At 42.6% G+C, this 23341-nt stretch overlaps 1 protein-coding gene across 1 annotated transcript in view; it reads left to right on the forward strand.

Moving 5' to 3' along the window:
* LOC124775891 (facilitated trehalose transporter Tret1-like) overlaps positions 1-23341 on the forward strand; it is a 349558-nt gene that overhangs the window by 194452 nt on the left and 131765 nt on the right. Inside the window, exon 2 of the mRNA XM_047250726.1 lies at positions 1188-1356. Within this exon, the coding sequence (XP_047106682.1) occupies positions 1188-1356 (169 nt within the window). The remainder of the gene's footprint in view (positions 1-1187; positions 1357-23341) is intronic.

Raw genomic sequence — 23341 nt, forward strand, 5'->3', positions numbered from 1 at the left:
CCTCAAACCTGGTGATGGAGCTAGTCCTTCTCTCCATATACTCAGATCGATGCGACACACGTTTTCCAACGATGGCTGACTTGGCAGAGACATGCATTTTGGGTGTTCAGGAAACAGCCACCAGAAAAATAACCTCGTCGTCGTTCTTTACATCCCTCGCAGGCAGTGGGTTCCTCATCTGAACACAGAGAGAGAGAGAAGACACTGATTGGGTGCCGCGTCAGAACAACAGGGATTACGAAGCTAGATTTTATAGACAAAGAAGCCACATGTGTGGCTGTGTCCTGTGCAGAACGAGCCTAAACGGTGTGTTCGAGGAAAACACCCTCATCGACAGCTTTTCGCGGCGTTACGTCTTGACTGCCTCCCGTAACTCCGTCAAGGGGTTTAGGTAGGAAGCTGCTGGAAGTGTTGGCCCCTTACGAGCATACTCTGTTAGCACCACACCAGGGCAGTCGATAAAATACTCAGCTTCACCTTGCCGGATGTAGTTTGGGTCTTTCCTGTTCTCGATTGAGGCGAATACACATGCTCTGCTCCTTTGTCTCTGGGTAATAGTTGTAAATTCAGCACTTGTCCATGTTGATTAGGTTCCTAAAGAAATTTTTATGGATCGGCCTGACACAGTTGAAACGCTGCCACTGCTACATTGGTTCCGTGGAGTTCCTGAATGTGTGTGATCAGTCGCCGAACCTAGTGGGTAGCGACGTCGTTCGTGTTCAAAATATCGTAGAAGAACTTGAGAGTCAATCCTTCACTGATTTTCACATTTTCCCTTATACTTGTATGGTGATCTAGTAAATTTCGAGCACAAGTGCCTCCTATTGCGATTCCCGGTTCTTCACAAACAGATGGTCTGACGTTTCTTTCATCGTATATCAGACTTGTCTGACCACAGTGGAAGTGTCTGCATCATGTAACCACAGCGTAATATAATGAAGAATTTTTTTGACGTACATGTCCGCGAGCTCACAATGGACTGTAGTAGCGATGTACCCGTTCAAATTCACGGTACTCCACTTTATCAGTGGGCTATTCCATTTTGTTTTGGCCCCTTTTGCGGAGTGTTACATTACTGCAGCGCGGGGATTCCAGCCTGTACCAACAAACGAACAACTTTATGTTTCGATGTGGTAACTGTAGCTTTGCCCCAGGCACAGTGACTGGACGTGTCCCCTGTGTTGCAGCAAGGACGAGGCGGACTGTGAGGCGCCTCCGGCGACGCCGCCGCCGTCTTCGCAGCACTGCGGCGGCCGGCGTGTCTCCTGGGCCAACACGGCCGCCGTCGCCACCCTCAGCCCCCCGCCGCCGGAGCCCGCACGGCACATCAGCGTCTTCAGGACTGCCCTTCCTCAGGTACAACCGACGATCCTTACTTTCCACACAAGATTTTCTCCAAACAATTTTCGCCAAATTACTATGAACATTTCGTCCATAAGGGTCAGCATTATGAGGGCTGCACCGGCCGAGGTGGCCGAGCGGTTCTAGGCGCTACCGCCACGGTCACAGGTTCGAATCCTGCCTCGGGCATGGGTGTGTGTTATGTCCTTAGGTTAGTTAGGTTTAAGTAGTTCTAAGTTCTAGGGGACTGATGACCTCAGAAATTAAGTCCCATAGTGCTCTGAGCCATGAGGGCTACAACTGATGATCAATACAAATAAAACACTTTCTGAGAGTGAGTCTGGAGAATACTCAGTATTGTAGATCACTCAGTATAATGTCGTTTATTAAAACTGAACTACAATTCTCGGACAATCACTATATACACACAAAAACAAATAACTTGTAGACGACCATTCATCAAGAGCGTCGGTGAGGTCCGTCGGAGCTGGTCCTAGCTCGGCGAGGAACTGGCTGTAACTGTTGCTGCGCTGGCCTTATAAAGCCGGCGGAGGCAGGCGGAGTACTTCAACTTTCCCTGTATCTGTGAGGCGACCTCTGCAAAAAAAGGTTCGCATTAGTCTCTAGCAAGTTCTGTTTGTTTTGAAGAATTATTTTCCTCTTGGTTGCGCTTGCAAGTGCTGGTGTATGTTATATGGCACATAGGAGTGTCTTGGGTGTAGTCTGCATGGCAGGGGCCGTCTGTGGGAAACGTAACACACTCGCTTGTTTATTTTGCCACTAAGCGTATCGACGGTTCACTCCATCATCTTCCGGTGGAGAACTGTTCATTTACATGGCTGGTGTAGATGAAGAGTACAGACGTCTTTTCACAGCCTCAGAGCAAGGGCAGTGTAGGTTATTGTGTGTCTTTTGCTGGTGATAAAAATTATTGATTTAGAAAAGGCACCTTAGAGGTTAAAAAACGTGACTTTCTGACAGTGAATTGTGCACATACTTGTATTTAAGAGCAGCTCATTAACAATTTTAAAATAAAAGGAAAACAACTTATGTACATAACTATTTAATCATTCTTTCTGTATCCAATGCAGCAGCACGGTTACATAAAAAGAAGAATGTATAGCCACCTAATACAGTAGCTGAGTTGTGCACATGTCAGTATTCTGGTGCAGCCATTCATGTTGTTGTTGTTATGGTCTTCAGTCCAGAAACTGGTTTGATGCAGCTCACCATGCTATTCTCACTTGCGCAAGCTTCTTCATCTCTGTGTAACTGCTGCAACCTACACCCTTCTGAATCTGCTTAGTGTATTCATCCCTTGGTCTCCCTCTACGGTTTTTACCCTCCACGCTTCCCTCCAATACTAAATTGGTAATCCCTTGATGCCTCAGAACGTGTCCTATCAACCTATCCCTTCTTCTAATCAAGTTGTGCCACAAATTCCTCTTCTATTCAGTACCTTCTTATTACTTACGTATCTACCCGTACAATCTTCAGCATTCTTCTGTAGCACCACATTTCGACATCATCTATTCTCTTCTTGTCTAAACTATTTATCGTCCACATTTCACTTCCATACATGGCTACACTCCATACAAATACTTTCAGAAGCGACTTAATGATACAAATCTACACTCGATGATAACAAATTTCTCTTCTTCAGAAACGCTTTCCTTGCCATTATCTGTCTACGTTTTATATCATCTCTACTTCGACCATCATCCGTTATTTTGCTCCCAAATAGCAAAACTCATCTACCATTTCAAGTGTCTCATTTCCTAATCTACTTCCCACAGCATCACCTCATTTAATTCGACTACATTCCATTATCTTCGTTTTGCTTTTGTTGATGTTCATCTTATATCCTCCTTTCAAGACACTGTCCATTCCGTTCAACTGCTCTTCCAGGTCCTTTGCTGTCTCTGACAGAATTACAATGTCTTCGACAAATCTCAAAGTTTTTATTTCTTCTACATGGATTATAATTCCTACTCCAAATTTTTCTTTTGTTTCCCTCACTGCTTGCTTGGTATACAGATTGAATAACATTGGGGATAGACTACAACACTGTCTTATTCCACCCGGCCGGTGTGGCCGTGCGGTTCTAAGCGCTTCAGTCTGGAACCGCGTGACCGCTACGGTCGCAGGTTCGAATCCTGCCTCGGGCATGGATGTGTGTGATGTCCTTAGGTTAGTTAGGTTTAAGTAGTTCTAAGTTCTAGGGGCTGATGACCACAGATGTTAAGTCCCATAGTGCTCAGAGCCATTTGAACCATTTGTCTTATTCCCTTCCCGACCATCGCTTCCCTTTCATGCCCCGCGACTCTTCTGTCTGACATCTGTTTTCTATACAAACCTTAAACAGCCTTTCGCTCCCTGTATTTGACTACTGTCACCTAGATAATTTGAAAGAGAGAATTCAATCAACAGTTTCAAAAGCTTTTTCTAAGTCTACAAATGCAAGAAACATAGGTTTGTCTTTCCTTAATCTGTCTTCTAAGATAAGTCGTAGGGTCGGTATTGCCTCACGTGTTCCAAAATTTTTACAGAATCCAAACTGATCTTTGCAGAGGTCGGCTTGTACCAGTTTTTCCATTCGTCTGTGCCGAATTCGTGGTAGCATTTTGTAGCCGTGATGTATTAAACTGATAGTTCGGTAATTTTCACACCTGTCAACACATGATTTCTTCGGGAGTGGGATTATTATATTCTCTGAGCTGTATTCCTGCTCAAATTACGTGCTAGAGAAACCAAAATGCAATTTAAGCACAGCTACTCAAAGGAGGTAAGAAGCTAGGGATCTTTGCTGACGGACAAACTCGTGGTTGGTAAACAATTTAAATTTCAGAAAAAACACATTTCATTATTACAGAATTACAGAATCGCAATAACAATATAACATAATAATTCGGACCTTTGTCCTCTTAAAAAATAATACAAAATACGAAATGGAATTATCAAAGACCAAGTCTTTAAATTTCTGACGCTTGTCCTTCACCAAACTTAGAAAAACTATGTGACTGGATCATGAATTAATATAACAAACAGCATTTTAAAAATAATTATATAGTCGAACAAAATTTCTGGCTGCGCTGATTGCCGAAAGACAAGGCAGCAAATGCCTGCCTTATGTTGCAGGTTGGAGGTTAGAGCTGGCAAGCTAGTCGCGGAGGAGAGGCCATCAAGAGCAGTCGCGCGTCTGTTTACCTCCTGCTCTTTACACTAATTACTGAGTCTCTTGCATTAATCCTACATCACAAAGCCTCGTCATTTTGATGACGTACGGTTGGTAACATTGCTTAATTTGTTACTTTTTTCGCACCACAGTGCTGTACTAGATTATAGCTTTCTATCTTTCCTTCGGAGAGTATGCATTCTTGGAAATCGTTTGTTTGATTCAACGGTACTGACTGCTCTGTCAAAAATTTTACGAGAGTCCGTGTCTACGCATTCAGAATTACATAAAGTAAGTGCATTCAATAATATTGGCTGAACAAGTACATACGATAGTATAAAGTGCATACATCTATATTTGAATTTTTATTTTAAATTATTTTAGATAAGTATTCTGCGTGTACTGAAGAAGAGCTTACGAAAATTTTTGTAGAAGAAATAGATGAAAATGGATCTGGCAGCGATTCTGGTTCCAGCAAAGAAATTGATAATGTAGAGATTGATGAAATAGTAATGACTGATTTAGATCGTGAAGATATCCCAGGGTCAAATACTGACATGAATCGAAGCAGTTCCAGAGACAATCTCGTGCTTGGACAAAGTGGACGGAAACAGAAGCAGCTTGAATCTGAAAACTCTAACGGATCCACATCCGTAAGTGAAGAAGATGATAGGATTTCGTCACCATGAAGAAATAAAAATATTGCGTTGCCACCAAGAAAGGTTCTAAAAGGTAAGAACAATTACCACTGGGGTACGCAATATCTGCCAGTCGTCCAAGTTGTCACACGCCAAATAAAAACATTATCCACTTCATTCAAGGACACATTAGACAGATTGAGGCAGCGAACACTCCTCAGGAGACATTTTCTGTTTTCCACGGCTAAGATGGTAAACCCTATAGCGGCACATACCAATGAAGAAATAAACAGGAGGGATCAAGACACAAAACAACAACATACGCAGAAAACCAAACCTGCGTAGCACAGATAAAAGCCCTTCTTGGAATCTTCTCAATAACAGATAACAGCAGCGTTGTTAAACAATCATCTGTCTGTAAGAGAAATGTTCAATACTGATTTACGTGGTTCTCTATAGGAAGCCACAATGAGTTCCGAAAGGTTTTAATTTTTAGTCTCATGCTTGAGATTTGATAACAAAGAAACTCGTCAAGCTAGAAGAGAAAACGATTATTTCGCATCAATACGCGAAATTTGGCGAACAGCTTGTTCATAACTGCACAACTTGTTATAAGCCACGCCCATTTGTTGTTAAAAAAAATGTTGAAATGTGTGTGAAATCTTAGGGGACTTAACTGCTGGGGTCATCAGTCCCTAAGCTTGCACACTACTTAACCTAAATTGTTCTAAGGACACATACATACACCCATGCCCGAGGCAGGACTCGAACCCTATCCGCTATCCGGGACCAGCCGCACGGTCCATGACTGCAGCGCCTTAGACCGCTTTTTTTCTTTTTTTTCGATATAGTTCGTTGCGTTTTTGATCTGGGCGGACGTCATAAGACACCCGTTCCGGTTGATCGTTGATTCTTTGACTTAGTTTTTTCATTACAGAGAGCACGCAGCCCTCTGACCTAACACGCTGAGCTACCGTGCCGGCAGACTGCTCGGCTAATCCCGCGCGGCCCTATTTGTTGCCCTAGATGACCAACTGTTGGGTTTTCGTGGACGACTTCCTTTCCGCATATACGTCCCAACCAAATAAATTTAGGATCAAAATAGTAATAGCCCGTAATACAAAAACAAAGTACATGGTCGACAGGTCTCCTTACTATGGAAAACACAGAGGCAAATGGAATGCCCCTCGGGGAATTTTATGTAAAGGAAAGGACCAAGACTCTTGGAGGGTCAAACAGAAACATCACCATAGACAACTGGTTTACCTCAGTGAAACTGGCAGACGATCTTTTGAAGGATAAACCCAAACTGGTTGGCACTATTCGCTGCAACAAACTTGAACTATCGTCCACGAAAAACAGAAATATAGAAATATAGGTACGTCTTTGTTTTGTTTTGATAAAGAAAAAACACTAGTTTCATACAAAGCAAAACAAAATAAAATGGTTGTCCCGCTGTCGGCTGCTCACGATCACTTCACTATCAGTGGAGTCAGTAAGAAACCACACATTATAGAGGACTGCGACGATACCAGAATTGTAGTAGGCGTGCTGCACCAAATGTGCAGCACCTATTCAAACATCGGAAAACCAGAAGATGGCCGCTATTGTAGGTTTTATTGAATCAAAAATATTGGGTGTGTGGATGCTTGGGTTATCCATACCCACAATAACCAGCATAAGGGAGCCAACTGGAAACATGAAGTTACGTATGATTCATATTCTGCTGTTAACCTGTTAAGATTTGTGAAATTTATGGTGGCATGTTGTATCTGCCGGAGATCAGTTAAGGACGGTTCTGAATAAGAGAGTGTTGTACTGAAGTTACGAAGTCTAAGGCTCTGAAGTGCTATTTCCGCGGAGCGGAGTCTAATTATTTCGGTAAATGCAAAAGGGAATAGAATTCTACTGCTTGTTTTAAAGGTTCCAGGCAGTGTTAATTTGGTGTAGTATTTTAGTTAGTGTGCTCTTCGCCCAGTTTTGGTTTTAGACTTTCTTTAATATGAAAGGCCGAGCTTTTGTTAAGTCAGTATAATTTTAATTGTTCTTTTATTCGGTAAATGTCTCAGTTTGGTTTTCAGTTAGGTTACGAAGAGTCGTGTAGTTAGTAAGCCTTGCATGGTCTTGCAAAAGGCGAATCACGAGTTGAATTTGTCTGCCGCGTGAATTATTTGCTGATACAGAAATGGTCTGATATGTGAGGCCAATGGGGTTTGTCGCCTTGCCGGACAGGCTGAGATCGTGTGTGTGTTCGGCGTGTCTTCTGCCCTGGCTTGCAGCCTGATCATCTTCGAAATTGCTTGGCGATTGCTTTCTACTCATTTGTTCTAAGCATCACCATGTATAAGCCGCACTTCGATCCTTTAGTTAAATATCCGGCCGTCCGCCGGGACGGACGAGATCTTTTCATAAGTAACTCAAGGTGAATCATTAGTGTTGTGTAAATTTTTCGTTATGTATGCACTGAACTTAATAGTGTGCTTATGGTGGTGACTGTATATTATAATATATACACTCCTGGAAATTGAAATAAGAACACCGTGAATTCATTGTCCCAGGAAGGGGAAACTTTATTGACACATTCCTGGGGTCAGATACATCACATGATCACACTGACAGAACCACAGGCACATAGACACAGGCAGCAGAGCATGCACAATGTCGGCACTAGTACAGTGTATATCCACCTTTCGCAGCAATGCAGGCTGCTGTTCTCCCATGGAGACGATCGTAGAGATGCTGGATGTAGTCCTGTGGAACGGCTTGCCATGCCATTTCCACCTGGCGCCTCAGTTGGACCAGCGTTCGTGCTGGACGTGCAGACCGCGTGAGACGACGCTTCATCCAGTCCCAAACATGCTCAATGGGGGACAGATCCGGAGATCTTGCTGGCCAGGGTAGTTGACTTACACCTTCTAGAGCACGTTGGGTGGCACGGGATACATGCGGACGTGCATTGTCCTGTTGGAACAGCAAGTTCCCTTGCCGGTCTAGGAATGGTAGAACGACTGGTTCGATGACGGTTTGGATGTACCGTGCACTATTCAGTGTCCCCTCGACGATCACCAGTGGTGTACGGCCAGTGTAGGAGATCGCTCCCCACACCATGATGCCGGGTGTTGGCCCTGTGTGCCTCGGTCGTATGCAGTCCTGATTGTGGCGCTCACCTGCACGGCGCCAAACACGCATACGACCATCATTGGCACCAAGGCAGAAGCGACTCATCACTGAAGACGACACGTCTCCATTCGTCCCTCCATTCACGCCTGTCGCGACACCACTGGAGGCGGGCTGCACGATGTTGGGGCGTGAGCGGAAGACGGGCTAACGGTGTGCGGGACCGTAGCCCAGCTTCATGGAGACGGTTGCGAATGGTCCTCGCCGATACCCCAGGAGCAACAGTGTCCCTAATTTGCTGGGAAGTGGCGGTGCGGTCCCCTACGGCACTGCGTAGGATCCTACGGTCTTGGCGTGCATCAGTGCGTCGCTGCGGTCCGGTCCCAGGTCGACGGGCACGTGCACCTTCCGCCGACCACTGGCGACAACATCGATGTACTGTGGAGACCTCACGCCCCACGTGTTGAGCAATTCGGCGGTACGTCCACCCGGCCTCCCGCATGCCCACTATACGCCCTCGCTCAAAGTCCGTCAACTGCACATACGGTTCACGTCCACGCTGTCGCGGCATGCTACCAGTGTTAAAGACTGCGATGGAACTCCGTATGCCACGGCAAACTGGCTGACACTGACGGCGGCGGTGCACAAATGCTGCGCAGCTAGCGCCATTCGACGGCCAACACCGCGGTTCCTGGTGTGTCCGCTGTGCCGTGCGTGTGATCATTGCTTGTACAGCCCTCTCGCAGTGTCCGGAGCAAGTATGGTGGGTCTGACACACCGGTGTCAATGTGTTCTTTTTTCCATTTCCAGGAGTGTATATATGAGCTGGCACCGTATTCTCCAACATTACGAAATAGTAGGTACCCATCATTTGATGTAAATGATAGAAAGCTCATTTTTCTATTGTGATCGTTCTCAAAAATATTAGAGTTGCTGTGAAAGACATATAATGAATTATTGCAGTAAATGTAACATCTTCAGTGAAGCATAGTTTGGTTTCCGTAGTAGTAGAAGTACAGATTCAGCCCCTCAGCTATAGTATAGTCCATAAACCTGATTCTTGTTCCACTAGACGACAATACCTGTGTCACAGATATATTTGTAGATCTAGCGCAGGCCACTGCTACACATGACCGAAAATATCTACTAAAAAACTCAGAATGACTTAAAGGAAATGCCAGTGACTGGCTCCAATCATATCTGAAAAATAAGGGGCAAAATTACCACAGGCAAAAAATTTTAGTGAAACATTTATCAGTTCCCAAGTATGTTAACGTAAGAGTCTTTCTAGGCAGCGTCTCCTTCCCGTTATTGTTTCTGACATACATCACTGTCTGGAAGACAGTGTTAGACGTTGTGAAAAAATATTTTTGCTGGTGGGAACAACATTGTATTCCCAGGTAAAAGACCATAACTGTTAGTAGTGACAAGAAATGAATCTTTAAAGAATGTTATAGTTACTCATCATGCAATAAACTTTGTAATATGTATTTTAATGTGACAAGGCGAGATCGTCAACCGCTACATTGAATCCTCTGATTGTGTAGTATGCAATATTTGTGGTGGACATTTTAGCAGCCTTTTTGAAGCTATGTATTTTGTTAATTTTTTCATTTTCTTGGACAAACTGTTACGTAATTTTATTCCCAGGAATTCGTTTTTCCTTCGTAAATGTGATTTCAAACCGACTGTCGTTCCATGATTAAGCATAGAACTATTCGTGAAATGTTTAGTGCTCGTATTATCTTCCCTGACACGTGCAAGACATTGGTAGATGTACTCGGTGTAGTAAAAATTCCCAGTTTTTTACAGAATTCTCTACAACAACCCAGACTACCACTTCTAGTTGTGTCCGCAGCTCGTGGTCGTGCGGTAGCTTTCTCGCTTCCCGCGCCCGGGTTCCCGGGTTCGATTCCCGGTGGGGTCAGGGATTTTTTCTGCCTCGTGATGACTGGGTGTTGTGTGATGTCTTTAGGTTAGTTAGGTTTAAGTAGTTCTAAGTTCTAGGGGACTGATGACCATAGATGTTAAGTCTCATAGTGCTCAGAGCCATTTGAACTTCTAGTTGTTATTCTTATGGCCCTTTTCTGCAGTTCGAATACTGTATCCACTTTCGGTGCCTTAGATCCCCAGAAAAAAATCACGTGACTAAGATCTCAGTATAACTAGGAATCGTGCGGTCCATTCTGTTCAATCTCGCATGGTTTTTCGTTCCCTCTGCGACTGTGCCCTGATGTATTTTGCGTGCCGTGAGGGATCTGTTCCATCTCTTATTAGTTTACTCTGCAGATGTGCAGAACTATAGACCTATATCTCTAACGTCGATCAGTTGTAGAATTTTGGAACACGTACTGTGTTCCAGTATAATGACTTTTCTGGAGACAAGAAATCTACTCTGTAGGAATCAGCATGGGTTTCGAAAAAGACGGTCATGTGAAACCCAGCTCGCGCTATTCGTCCACGAGACTCAGAGGGCCATAGACACGGGTTCACAGGTAGATGCCGTGTTTCTTGACTTCCGCAAGGCGTTCGATACAGTTCCCCACAGCCGTTTAATGAACAAAGTAAGAGCATATGGACTATCAGACCAATTGTGTGATTGGATTGAGGAGTTCCTAGATAACAGGACGCAGCATGTCATTCTCAATGGAGAGAAGTCTTCCGAAGTAAGAGTGATTTCAGGTGTGCTGCAGGGGAGTGTCATAGGACCGTTGCTATTCACAATATACATAAATGACCTTGTGGATGACATCGGAAGTTCACTGAGGCTTTTTGCGGATGATGCTGTGGTGTATCGAGAGGTTGTAACAATGGAAAATTGTACTGAAATGCAGGAGGATCTGCAGCGAATTGACGCATGGTGCAGGGAATGGCAATTGAATCTCAATGTAGACAAGTGTAATGTGCTCCGAATACACAGAAAGATAGATCCTTTATCATTTACCTACAAAATAGCAGGTCAGCAACTGGAAGCAGTTAATACCATAAATTATCTGGGAGTACGCATTAGGAGTGATTTAAAATGGAATGATCATATAATGTTGATCGTCGGTAAAGCAAATGCCAGACTGAGATTCATTGGAAGAATCCTAAGGAAATGCAATCCGAAAACAAAGGAAGTAGGTTACAGTACGCTTGTTCGCCCACTGCTTTAATATTGCTCACCAGTGTAAGATCCGTACCAAATAGGGTTGATAGAAGAGATACAGAAGATCCAACGGAGAGCAGCGCGCTTCGTTACAAGATCATTTAGTAATCGCGAAAGCGTTACGGAGATGATAGATAAACTCCAGTGGAAGACTCTGCAGGAGAGACGCTCAGTAGCTCGGTACGGGCTTTTGTCAAAGTTTCGAGAACATACCTTCACCGAAGAGTCAAGCAGTATATTGCTCCCTCCTACGTATATCTTGCGAAGAGACCATGAGGATAAAATCAGAGAGATTAGAGCCCACACAGAGGCATACCGACAATCCTTCTTTCCACGAACAATACGAGACTGGAATAGAAGGGAGAACCGATAGAGGTACTCATGGTACACTCCGCCACACACCGTCAGGTGGCTTGCGGAGTATGGATGTAGATGTAGATGTAGATAACATCTCGTTTTCAGTCAACACTATTTCTCTGAATTTGGGGCACATTTGTCTTCACTTACATAGTTAGTATCGAAGGAAGAGAGATGCCCTCTCAGGAATGTGTTGAGCAAAAATTTATCCGCTTTTTCAACTTCTATGTTTTGCTTTTCCTTTTGGTGGATTTTGATGTTATGGTATTCAGTCTCGATATAACGGCCTGGTATTTGTCAATACGCCCCTTTATTTGCTCGAGTTTGTTTGTTGCTAAGTGGTCAAGTGTATTATAACGTGGACCTTCGTTTTAAACTATTTAACTGTTTGTTAATGTCCTGGCACTGAAAACAAAGTATAACGTGTCTATTCCTGCGTTTTCACTGTTCTTTAACATGAAGGTGTTACTTTTTAAAGGGTATTTGTGTAACTGGTTTTTGTGTTCGTTCGTGTAATGTAAACTGAGTGCTATGCAGTGTTAGTGGAAGTATATGCGTCTTACAAACCTTAATTTTGATCACTGTGGTTCCCAAGTCTTTAGCTTGAAACAATGTTCTGATGTTCCTTCTGCTTTGAAGAAGTACTCTGTTACACATGCGTATAATCTGCTCTGCGTTACCCTTAAGATGAAGGTGAACTCAACTTGAGAGCGTCTATCTTTTCTTGTCATTGATTCGTAGGTAAGTGATTTAAGGAAATTATAGATTTACACTTATTTCTTTTGAGTTATCACTTATTATTTCAAATTCGTTTTCTGAATCCACTCTTATAATATAACGAGATCACTCTTTGCACCAAATTAACTTTATAAACGTAGGCTTCCGCGGCCATTGTCACGGTCAATAAATTTTTTCTGGGTTTGTGACCTCGTTTGCAATATGTGAACTACCAACGATTCGGTCACAATCGCAAATGACCTCCTTCAGGGTGTTTTTGTTTACTGACCGAAACGTCGGTAGTTTTACATATTCCCAATGCGTTCACAGATTTTATTAACTCAAATTAACTTTGTTCGCCACTTCGTTAAATTAAAACTTGTTCCATAATTTTCTTATTTTCTTGCTCAGTAGTGATGCCAATCTTATGCCCTCAGTACCCCGTCTAAAATTTTTTCGTTATCTCAATACGTCTACAGCACTCCCACATCACTCGCAACATCCCTTCCCGCGTCCAACACAGTCGATGTCCTAAGCCTCTCTGTTCTGCTGTGACGCTACCTTGGCGCTGTTCTGTTGTCTCCGTCCGCCAGTTTTGCGTCCCTACGTCGCTTGCTATGCCTTCCACCTATTGCATCATTTGGTTTAACGCAATTTAATGTAATAAACTCTGTGATCAAAAGTATCCAGACACTCCCAAAAACAAACGTTTTTCATATTGAGTGCATTGTGCTGCCACCTACTGCCAGGTACTCCATATCAGAGACCTCAGCAGTCATTAGACATCGTGAGAGAGCAGAATGGGGCGCTAGGCGGAACACACGGACTTTGAACGTGGTCAGGTGACTGGGTGTCACTTGTGTCATACGTCTGTATGCGAGATTTCCACACTCATAAACATCCCTAGGTCCACTGTTTCCCATGTGATAGTGAAGTGGAAACGTAAAGGGACACGTACAGCACAAAACAGTACAGGCCGACCTCGTCTGTTGACTGACAGAGACCGCCGACAGTGAATATGGTCGGAATGTGTAACGGGCAGACATCTATCCAGACCGTCACACAGGAATTCCAAACTGCATCAGGATCCACTGCAAGTACTATGACATTTACGCGGGACGTGAGAAAACTTGGATTTCATGGTCGAGCGGCTGCTCGTAAATCATATTGTTATAGGTTCATTTGTTCCTGTAGTTTTTCATATTCAGATTCGCATTCAGATAGTTTATCCAAACGTTAGTTTTGAGTTTTTCATGTAATGATCTGTTAAGGGCTTAAATGACAATGAAACTGACACTCATACAACACGCATGCAGTGTTACGCAGGTTAGATTCAGTTTACTGATAGCTCAGGCTGGTTATAGAGTCAAAAAAAAAAAAAATGGTTCAAATGGCTCTGAGCACTATGGGACTTAACATCCATGGTCATCAGTCCCCTAGAACTTAGAACTACTTAAACCTAACTAACCTAAGGACATCACACACATCCATGCCCGGGGCAGGATTCGAACCTGCGACCGTAGCAGTCGCGCGGCTCCGGACTGAGCGCCTAGAACCGCAAGACCACCGCGGCCGGCTGCTTATAGAGTCCATTTTCACTGACAAACATAGGCATGTTTGTTGTAGTTACGTCACATATTTGTTGCATATAAGTTACATGTGAGGACAGCTTGACATGTCGTCTGTCTCCGAGCTCTCGATCGACACTACTACTTCCACTCTCACAGACAGACCTCGTCTCGTAACAATGCCTAGAATCGCGTTCCCATGTTTCGCCCTCAGATTGTTACTATCGATAGCTAAGTGCTTACACAATGCAAAGAATAGCGTTAAGTTGGCTATACTGCTTTCGTGTAATGGAGAGTTCTGATACACTCCTTACACCAGTCCTCCCACCAAGAAAAAGTCCCTAGCAGTACCGGGAATCGAACCTGGATCCTCCGCATAGTAGCCATCTGCGCTGACCATTCAGCTACGGAGGCAGATAGCGATGATATGGCAGTGGAGAAAATATGCTGTAACAAGGTAAGACCAACAATCACGAGACTGGAAGATGAACTTAAAGAATATAAGGAGGTGTTCTGTAAGACAAACCATGTATACAATATAGTGTCAAAATGCTACATCAAACTAGGTTCCAGAGTAAACTTAACGTGGATAGGATAGAAGATCCCACAACTATCGACAAATATATGAAAGAAAGTGTTTTTTAACTAGCAAGAGAAGCCCTTAAAATAAAAAAGCATCTATGAAATGGTTAAGTGGCAAGACGTCAGAACCAAGAGCCTTGTATGTCAAGATCAGACAACAGGTTAAAATGAATATTAAGACTGCGGGGAATGAAGACTGGGACACGCTGCACAGTAGCATGGGTGGAACTCTGGGATATAAGAAGTCTACTGAAGCAAAGGAGGTTATTAAAAAATAAGAAATAACAATGAGTGTAAAAAACGCTATAAAAATTACCGCTGAAAAATGAATATGATACTGTAATTTTCAATGTTATGCCAGGAAAATAAGTTGGAGTACAGAGGAGAAGAAATGGATATAGAAATAACAGAAGCCGACGTGAAAGCAGGACTGTCCAAAAAAAAATGAAACTCCGGGAAATAAACAAATGGAGCTTCTGAAGTGTTCAGTGATAAGCTGTCATGGGATTAACCTATGAATTGTAATTAATCATATATCTCCTCGATGTATAAAAATGGTGACAAGAGAGTGTGCACAAATTATGGAGGTATAAGTGTTGTCAGTAACAGCTAGGCTTTTCTCTAGTATTTTGAGTAGGATATGTCAGTTTTAAGTGAAGACCAATGTGGTTTTAGGCAAGGACGGTCATGTCTTGATTACATCCACTATATCACACAGTTACTGAAACATGCTGAAATAAAAATTAAACCTTAATGCATGAACTTTGAGGACCTGCAGAAAGTGTATGACAATGTGCCTCAGATAAAATTATGAGAAGCAATGAGAGGATTTAATGTGAGAAGAAAGTGGTCAGTTTGGTTAAAAAGTTGTACACGAACATAAGAGTAATGAGTAAACTGGAAAATAAATTATCTGAAGTATTTTAGTTGACAAAGGTCTAAAACAAAAGTTGTGAAATGTCACATATTTTGTTAAACACTTATTTGGAACTGTTACTGAATCGTTGGTTCAGGAAATGCTGGGATATGGCAATAAAGAGTGGTTACGATCCTCTCCATTCATTTTTATTTGCGGATAACCAGTTAATATTCTCTCAAGATGAAGAGGATGTGGAACACATGCCGAGAAAGCTTAAATAGAAGACAGAGAAAGGGACTTAGGAGTAAATCTGTACAAGACAGAGTGTGTACATTGGACAGGGAGGAGAAACCAAATCCTATAGAAGCTACAAAAACAGGGGAACAATAATAGGTAGCTCCGGCACATGCGGCAAGAGTATTCGTTACAGAAGAGCAATGGAGGGCTTCTATCGCTTTGCATGGGATGACATGGAACAATAATATTCGGTACGATGCTAAGAAGGTCTTGTAAACAGACATACGGCCGGGAGAGCGGTGTGCTGACCACATGCACCTCCATATCCGCATCCAGGGGCGCATGTGGGCTGAGGATGACACAGCGGCCCGTCGGCACCATTAGATTTAGGACCCTAACGGTGTGGAGCTGAAATATGGCCTCAAACAGTGAAAGTTGGGGAGAAAATTAGGACAGTGGAAATGGACTATATGAGAAGATGTTTGCAGCTGACGAGACATGGTAGGTTACGAAATGAGGGGGTATGGAGAAGAAACGTGCTCCATTACAAAAACTTTGGAGAATAGAGCACCTCAGTGGTACGCGCATGTACAGAGAATATCCTTCCATAGGCGGCCAGTGGAGAGTTTAAACTGGGAGCCGCGCACAAGAAGAAGCCTAGGAAGGCCAGCGCCAAGATGGGAGGAATAAATACTTGGAGAAACGGCCAACAGAAATCTAGGACCGAATGACTGGAATGGAAGATGCCTGTGGAGGTCGAAAATGGCTTACTGCTGGAGTTAAACCCCGAGGAAGAAAAAAGATCCGGGTTAATAAGGGCATTATGACCGAGGTCAGCTGCAAATGATGAATTTAAAGTTAATGTGAGACATTATTGTTGGTTTAGTAAATAGGTCATTAGCTGTGTTTTGTAGCTTTGGAATATGCGCTCCCTGATTTCGTCTGAGAGATAATTCCATAGCCTTGTGTCACAGTCTTTGACACAAGTAAAATGGTGTACATTTGCTCTATAGGAATGAAGTAAATAATGAGGTGTCACGAGAAACAATGCTACTATCGGCTGTGGTCTCATTAAGGATGCACTGTTCCGGCATTCGTCTGCCAGCTACGGTTCACAAAGAGACTGAACGTTCTTTCGTGTCTGCAAGACAAACAGCTCCCAGTGAAGCTATACAGACAGGTGTTCGGCGAGATCTAGTTTTCTCATCTACAACGCTAGTCCGCGTGTGTAATTGGTGTGTCATCAGCACCAGACACGCATGAGTGTGAATTGATACAAAGGTGCTAGTTCCTGCATACTGCAGATACATAACGATCTGGCGGAAAGTGTGTGCCAGAAAAATGAAAACACGCGGAGAGAACTGATACCATATATCTCATAACTAGGACTGCCTGCCTAAACGACCAAAATACAGTATATTCCATAGGCGTATTTTTTAATTGCCCACCCTTCTTTTGACTGGTTTAATACGACCCTACAGACTTCCTCTCCTGTATTGCTCGTAACCTACTCATTTGAGAGAAACATTTACACCGAACGACATCAATTGTTTTGCTGGGTTTATTCCAACCTCTGACTTCCGCTACAGTCACCCCCCCCCCCCTCTATGACTCCCTCTAGTACAATGGAAGTTATTCCCTGGTGTCTTAGTATATTTCCTAACATCCCGTTCCTTCATCCAAACAGATTTTTTTCCGCATATTCATTTGTACAGAGGATATCACGTTTTGCACAAATCTACATTTCAGAAATCACCTTCGCAAGAGTCATGACCATGCAGTAGGCCGCGGCTAGAGCAGATATCATCTCTCACCAGAAAACAATTCGGGAATCTACCGTTCGATCACGAGCATACGTTTATTCTCAAACAGAAAACTGCAGTCGACTTGTACACTAAAGACAGTGCACTACCCCATTGCCACTGAAATGTCAATGGTTTCCAGTACACATTGATAGTGTGTGTGACTAATGTGCCCTAAATCCTAAATAGCACAACTTGGACACATTTTGCCAGATTTACGTGGCAAGGCAAAGGGAACGACTGACGGAAAATGAACTGGGGGAGGTGGAGGGGGAGATCACTCTGGGTACCAGAGAAATGTACCAACAGCGAGGCACTACTGATCTAGGACTTACCTTACACAAGAAAGACAAGCCTACATTTCAAGCATTCGTAGATTTAAAAAAAAAACTTTTCGCGTTGTTTACGAGAAACTTTCAAGTTGACTTTGAAACTCACAAGTCGTCAGAGATAAAATAAAAGGAGAGAAAAACTGTCTACAACTTTTACAGAAAACAGGTAGCAGCTATAAGTGCCGAAAAACATTAGGGGTAACAGCAACTGAGAAGGGAATGAGGCAGGTTTGCAGGTTTTCAGTCTGCACGCAGAATAGGCAGCAAGAAACCCTGAATTAATTTGGACAAATAACTGAAGTAAAAGAAATAGAAACTTTGAGAGATGCTTGTGATGGTGTAACTCTTTCAGAGACAGCTAAGTATTTGCAAGAGTTATTGAAAGAAAACAATTTAAAAGATGAACTTCAAAGGAAGTAAAACAAGGTTAACAGAATGTAGCCGAATCAAATCAGGCGATGCTGAGAGAACTGGATCATAAGATACTAAAAGTAGGAGGGGTGTTCAATAAGTAATGCAGCACATTTTTTTCTCTGCCAGTTTCGTTTCAAAAACGCGGAATTTGTTTTGGGACATAGTGGAACATTCCCTTTCTAGACCCTATAGTTCCATATGGAGAATCGTCATTGCTTTTCTTATGGCAGAAAACCAGAGCATCGCAGATGTTCGTAGGCACTTGCAGAATGTTTACGGAGACCTACCAGTGAACAAAAGCACGGTGAGTTGTTGGTCGAAGCGTCAGTCATCATCGCAACAAGGTCACGCAAACATGTCCATCCATCCGCGTGCTGGCCATTCGCACAAAGCTGACTCGGGCCTGCAATGTTGGAACGTGCGGACACTCTCAAACAAATACATCGCTGCTCAACTGGACGTCTCTCTTGATAGTGCTGACACATTCGTCCACTCGCTGGGTTCCTTGCCGTCTAACAAAATATCATGATGAGAAACGAAGAAACTTCTATGCGGAATTACTTGGGCGTTACCAAGCTGATAGTGACAATTTTTTGTCGACCATTGTCACAGTACGACGTTGGCTCCGATTCCACCGGTAGAGTAGTACCGCGCGGGCATACGGGCCCTTCCAGTAAGGTGGCTTAAGGACATCGCATTGAGCGGAAGTTATGTTGAAGTATAGGGTTTGTATCCAAAAGAGTGGAGAATAATATGGTGTATTCGAATCCCGAATAAAACTGACCTGCTTTCAGAAAAAAAGGTATTGCATTACTTGCTGAACGCCTCTCTTAATAAGTTTTACCATTTTGGCAGTAAAAAACCGGATTGTAGGAGAAAAAAATGGAATATAAAATGTGGACTGGCAATAGCAAGGAAATTGGTTTTGAAAACGTCAAATTTGTTTACACTGTAAATAAGTTAAGTGTTTTCTGAAAATATGTGTGTGGTGTGCAACTGTGAACAGAAGTAAAATGCGGATAGTAAGCAGCACAGACGAGATGTAGGTTGGTAGGGCATGTACTGAGGCATCGAGGAATATTTAATTTGTTAATGGAGGGAAGTCTGGGGCGGAGGGCAGCAATTGCAGCGGGAAACTAAGGCCTCACTACAGTAAGTACCACTTGCATGTTGGATGCCGGCTGCAGTAGCTTGCACAGGAGGGGCTAACGTGGAGAGTTGGATCGAACTTACCTTGGGACTGAAGATCAAATAACTGGACATAACTTCGATCGTTGTTCATGAGTTGTGGGCGTTAGTTTAAAATAATGGGTCCTCAGCATTTACTGTGTCGTTTGGAGTCTGTTACAAAGGGTGCCTGCCCTCACCGAAGCGAGAAGGAGCTTCTCATACGGCTAAGTAGGTATCTTTATCATTTTCTCATTTAATTTGGGCTCAGTGTATTTTTATTTCTAATTTCACATTACACTTTTATAGTACTGAGTTATATGAGGTTACAAATTTTACATTGTCGAGGCCTGGTTAGTATTTTGAATTAATCTATATTCAGACGTACTATGCACCTTTTTTGTTCTCGAATCTTGCAACTTTGTCTATCAAATGTTAATCTGTTTACGTAGCATATTATCGGAAACCTGAAGCAGGGAAATAACTCATAGCCTACAATCGCGACAGTCGATCTGCTGCAGAATAAGGCGCCAACAGTATGCTTTGCTCTGATTTTTTCTGTGTTTGGGAGCTCGTCACAAAAAAGGTGAGAAATCGCGTACACTATATGTATTACGATTCAAAAATAAATGGCAACTCATAAACAGAGATATATAAAACAGATAAATTACTCTTAAACTCTGCGAAACATCAATCTCAGAAAAGTACTGTTCAGGCACGTAACAGTCATCGTGTAACGACATTCAGGGAAATCAATAAAGCGTCTCAGAATCCCAAAAAACGATGCTATGCACCTTACGTAAATTTCCTATAAAACGTGCAATTCACAGTATTATTATTAGGTATTTTGATGATTGCGTTCGATACCTTCCAGATCCTCAGGACTCGTTAAAATCTGGAAGAGTTGTTTAATAGTCCTGTTAAGTATCTCTGAATATCTGAAATACTTGAGGTGAATACCATTTGACCCTGGGACTCCATCCTTTCGTTTTGCCTATAATCGTGTTTAAAAACAAAGGATGTAATTTAAAATATGCGGCTGCCATCATAATAGCACATAATAGTCCTCCATCTCGATAAATAAATAGTCTCACTTAGAATGCTGATGAGATGAGATATATCCTCTTAAATGTGATTCTGATGACAAGATGAAACGTGTTGAGTTGTATGATACATGAAAGTAGAAACCAGTCAAGACTGACCTTTGTATCATTTACAGTCTGTTATCAAATCTCTCAGGTACAAATAGCCGTAATTTATTTAGCAATCGGATCACTTCATGCAAAATATAATTTGTTTTATGTTCACGGAAACTTCGTTTTACCCTGTGCATGTCTCCCTTTTATTAGTACTTAATTCGTTTATGGGAAATAATGTACAAATTTTTTTTCATAGACAGTTTTTATTATCTAATACTCCTTTCTTACGTGTGGTGTGATTTGCGATTTACTTGATTACATCATATCATCTTCAATGCAAGTAGCCTCCCAGTTCTGTCAAAATATTTGTAAATAATATCTTCCTTCAAAATCGTTGTAATCGTCTGTTTATACGATGTGTGAAACTATTACTAATGTACCTATTTTGAAACTAAAAGTGGCGGTTACAAACTAGGTCAAATTTGGATCATTCTTACCGGCTAAATAAACGCCAATCCACAACTATATTTTCTATAAAGCAAACATACTTTCCAAAACTTCTGATATGAAAAATCGGGAAGACTTCGTAAACAGTTCCTCAGCATGATGTTTACAGCGATAACATTCATTCATCAAACGTGCTACGACAAGACGTGCTAACTGCTTGACGGAGAACATGCTTTCTTAAATTTCGCTTAGTTTGTTGCCTTCTGTGCTTAAAAAATATACGACCATTTTACGACTTGGATTTGAATTATGTTACGGATGCTAAGTTCTCGCTAACTGTGCCAGTTCTTGTGCAGGTACGGGCAACTAGTTTTCCTGAAAGAGCTGTTTCATGTTCTTGGCGGCTAGTTCGTGCGTAACCTTCCTCGCTGAGATAGGCTATCGCGCAGACTCACGACATCGCTCCGAAGGCACAAACAGCACGTCTCCATTGTGCTTGTGTGTGTGTGTGTGTGTGTGTGTGTGTGTGTGTGTGTGTGTGTGTGTGTGCCACTTACCGCGAGTGAGCAAGCCCTATTTCTTCAACTATGTCTTGAAATTAATGGACGGACTGCCATCCCACAACAAGATGACGGAAATTTCAACTCCTGATTAATGTTCTGTTAGGTCTTTTACTTAACCATTTGGCTAAAATCGGGTAATGTCGCAGCAGCGCAGCCATGACTTTCCCTTTTATACTCCTGGACTGAGGAACCCTCGATATCCAACATGGAAACTTGCGGCAGTGCTGCTGGTATCGAATCGAAATCTTGGAAGGTTTCTTCATCGTTTATAGTAATTTGACAAGAACTAAGTGAAAAAGATTGTGCAAAGTGAACAAATTTGTGCCAAGAGCTTCATATATATATTTGTTTACTTATTTGTTAATATTATTGGATCGCGCAAAGCATTCGTATTCAATTTTCTGAGTTTCCTTGCAGCTCTCACTTTTTGTCCTTGAATTCTTTCTCTCAGTTTCTTCTTCCACCTGCACTTTCCATCCGTCATTGTTTTGTCTGCTCGAGTTTCTGCTCTTGGATTCCGAGAAATTAAGTGGGTCCTTCCTGGATCTTTTTTGGCTAATTGAATCCGGTGTATAACTTCCATATGTTCCGTTTATCGATAGGCCTTAAGAGTGAAAATTTTTTTGTGTGTGTATAAAACGTTATTCTTCATTTTCGAATGTCTGCTGTGAGGTTGGATAACTTTTCTTTTTGTTTTCCGAGAGTTTAGTCTGTAACCGTCTCCTGTTCTATTTGGCAGAGAATGTTTCTCATAATTTTGCGTTTGCGTTCTGATTTGATCACTGCATTGTAATGCCTGCTTTTTATACCTGATGAGAGACGGTATTATTCGCAGATTTATGCCATATTTCCTCTTGAGATTCAGTAGGCTATATGTTCTCCTCTAGTACGTTCAAAGATTTTTGCTAGGTACTTGATGTACGGAACTCACACTGTTTGGCCAGGCTTTGAGGACAGCTTTGGTACTTCAAGTTTTGAGCACATTAGTTAGCCAATTCTTTCAGTATACTCTTCGAGAATTTCTCCGTCTTGTATCGCAATGGCAATGGTCTCGTCATTTGTTAATATCGCCAAGTTGTCTGTAAACTGCTAGAAACACAATTTGGAAACCATATTTCTGTCGTTCTAGTTGTAAAGGTTTTCCAATAGGACGGAATTTTCGATTCTTTATCCCACTGTCAAATGAATTTGTCCACAACGGTGTTACAGAGGAGGGAAGACAGACTGTCGCCATGTCGGTCGACGGTTTTGATGAGGAAGGGGACAAATACGTCGCCCATGTATTTCCTTGTAGAGATTGCGATATACTTAATTTTCTTTTGCCGTGTAGTCGGAGTGGAGTGTGTGAGATCCAGCCAACTGTAAAACTTGGTTGTTTTTTAGCCAAATACCAAGCGACCTGGTAACCGAGTAGAAGAGCGCAAACTGAAAATATTTGAGAGGAATTTCGAGTTCCGCAGTTTAACGTAAGACCAAGGGAAACCCATAAAGAACCTTGGTATTCGGCTAGTCGACGGGGCAAATCCCCGGCCGATCAACCACATTTATGTTCTTCGTGATTTCCTTGCATCTCTTTAGCCGAATGTCGGGATGGGTACGTTGAAAAGGACACGGTCGATTTCATTTCCGTATGTGCTCGATGGTAAAGAGTCACACTATGGATTTAAAGGTCAGGGGATCAATCCTCCACTAGTCTTAGAATTCTCATCTGTCAACGTGGTTCGGAGCTCGCATTGAA

The sequence above is a fragment of the Schistocerca piceifrons genome, chromosome 2 (assembly GCF_021461385.2).
Source record: "Schistocerca piceifrons isolate TAMUIC-IGC-003096 chromosome 2, iqSchPice1.1, whole genome shotgun sequence".
NCBI lineage: Eukaryota > Metazoa > Arthropoda > Insecta > Orthoptera > Acrididae > Schistocerca > Schistocerca piceifrons.